At 65.6% G+C, this 2,238-nt stretch overlaps 1 protein-coding gene across 1 annotated transcript in view; it reads left to right on the top strand.

Annotated features, from left to right (window-relative positions):
* The window catches only part of CACTIN (cactin, spliceosome C complex subunit), a 20,311-nt gene that overhangs the window by 7,997 nt on the left and 10,076 nt on the right, over positions 1–2,238 (top strand). The window contains 3 exon segments of the mRNA XM_027769598.1: positions 14–40; positions 2,111–2,223; positions 2,226–2,238. The exon segment at positions 2,226–2,238 is cut by the window's right edge and continues 262 nt beyond it. Of these exon segments, the coding sequence (XP_027625399.1) occupies positions 14–40; positions 2,111–2,223; positions 2,226–2,238 (153 nt within the window).

The raw sequence follows: 2,238 nt of genomic DNA, 5'->3' as shown, positions 1-2,238 counted from the left end.
AGGGGGGGCGCAGGCGGAGGCGGCGGAGCCGGGAGCGCGGGTGGGTAGCTGCGGGGACAGGGCTGGGGCCCCGACGCCTGTCCTCGGGACCACCGCGACCGGTCAGGGACGGCTTCTCGGAGAACGGGCGTCTGAGCACAAGTCGGAATTAGCCGGCGGTGGAAGGGGAGCAGGAGGTTCCAGGCCGGAGCCCTGCGGGTTGGAGGGGCGCGGGGAGACGGGGCGCGAGGCGGAGGGAGCTGGAGGTGAGGTCGGCAGAAGCAAGCAGAGACGGCCGCGCAGCGCCCTGCGCCGTGGTGAAGGGAGGGCTCGGCCGTTCGCCGGGAAGTGGGGAGCCACGCAGGGTGTTGCGCAGGGCAGTGACCAGAGCTTTGCGGACCTCTGGCTTTGGCGGAGGTGGCTCCGAGGAGGAGGACGGCACAGGTGCTCAGACCCAGCTGACGGGCTTGGAGGACGGAGGCTGTGCGGGGCGCAGTGGGACAGTGGGTGGATCTGAAAGGGATCTGGGAGGTGGCCGTGGGGTGCGAGGGGGAAGGAGCCAGTGACAGGGGGCAGGGCTCCTGGCACCTGGGCCTCCGCTGGCGGGCCTTTGCTCCTCCAGGAAGAAGCCCCCTGGGTTGGCCGTGACTGCCAGACCCTCCGAGCCCCTTATCAGCGGTGCCGTCGGGCCAGCCCGGCCTCCCTCCGACTCCTGTTAAGTCGCCTGTGTCCTCCAGGCGACCGCAGAGCCTCTGCAGCCCGCAACCGTACCATGAGCACAGTAGCTGGGAAAACAACGCCTCACGGGTTCCAGAAAGTGGCGTTCCCTGTTGAGTCCAGGAAGATCACTGACCCAGGAGAGAAGAGCCAGTGGCCGCCCCAGCCGGCAGAGACTCTGAAGCCCCCGAACCGCCCCGCCCTGCGCAAACGTGGCCCTAGTGATGGGCTCTGTCGGCTGTCACCTCCAGGGTGACGGAGTCGTTTTAGGCAGTGCTGGGGGCGGCCCGGGCAGGTCCAGGAAGAGGTAGATAATAGAATGGAGTTAACAAAGAGATGGTTCAACGGGGATAGCAGGTTCAGCCTGAGAACTAAGAACAGCTTTCACCTTTTTAAGAATTTCTTTTTGAGAGGTTTTTGCTATAGGGCGCGTGCGCTCACCAGACAGACAGAGAGAGACAGAGAGACAGAAAGCGAGAAATCACCCCCTGGGGGGATGGTCACGCCGCAATCCCTCCTCTCGGGATCTTGGGCACGCACGCACACGCACCCGGTGTGAGTTTTAACTCACCGGGTCCAGGACGGGAACCGCGGTCGACTACGTGGGAGTCCAGCTACATAGCCATTACGCTAACAGCTGGTCCCAAGAATTATTTATTATTGTGGTGATGCTTCCATTTGCTGTAGGGCACATGCACTTACTAGAGAGAGGGGAAAGTGAGGAAGCAACCAGCGGGTCTGGGACTCGAACCACGGCTGGTTGTGTGGGAGTGTGGCACCCGAAGCCCCACGCCACCTGCCACCCCAGGCTGTGCACTTTTAAGTAATAGAGCAGGGGCCGAACGGTGGCTTCGCAGTGGACCGCGGTGCTCCGTGAGGCACCCACGCGGGCAGGTTCCAGGGCTGTGTGTGGAGAGCGCGCTGGGTGTGCCGGGCATGTGGGCGTCGCAGTCTGGGCCTGGCCAGGGAGAACCGAGAACACGCATTCATGGTGCGCGGCAGTCACGCGACACTGGAGAGATAAAGCATGGCAGGGCCCGGCTGTGCTCGTCGGTCTGCGTGGTGGCCGGCTGTGCCAGGCCGGGAGTGGGGAGAGGTCCCCACGCGCCGCACCCCCGCTGTTGATGTCCACACTGGCCAAGGGCAGCGAGGACGCCATTCCCACCCTCCTCGCGCGTCCCGCCCTGTATTCTGTATTCTGGTTTTAGGTTTCTGCACCGTTCACCGTCCCGCCCTCCCGTGGCTTGTGTCTAGGGCCACCGGTGTGCGCGTGTGTCTGTCACTACTGCAGCTTGGCCACCAGAGGGCGCGCGGCCTGGCAGGAGCCCTGTGCTCTGGCTGCACCTGTGTACGGAACCCCGCCCTGCGCCCCGCAGCCCGCAGGCACTAACAGGCCGTCCGACCCCTCTCCCAGGTCGGATGCAGAGGAAGAACAACAGCGGCGGCGAGGGCGGCGCAGCCCGAGCCCCCCGGCCCGACGGCGGCGCTCTCGGGACCGGTCCTCTCCCTCCGACTCCGGCGAGGAGCGGCCACCCAGCCCCC

This window comes from Tupaia chinensis, unplaced genomic scaffold (assembly GCF_000334495.1).
Source record: "Tupaia chinensis unplaced genomic scaffold, TupChi_1.0 Scaffold149964_2, whole genome shotgun sequence".
In the NCBI taxonomy this organism is placed as follows: Eukaryota; Metazoa; Chordata; class Mammalia; order Scandentia; family Tupaiidae; genus Tupaia; species Tupaia belangeri.
This window is presented reverse-complemented; position numbering and strand designations above follow the sequence as displayed.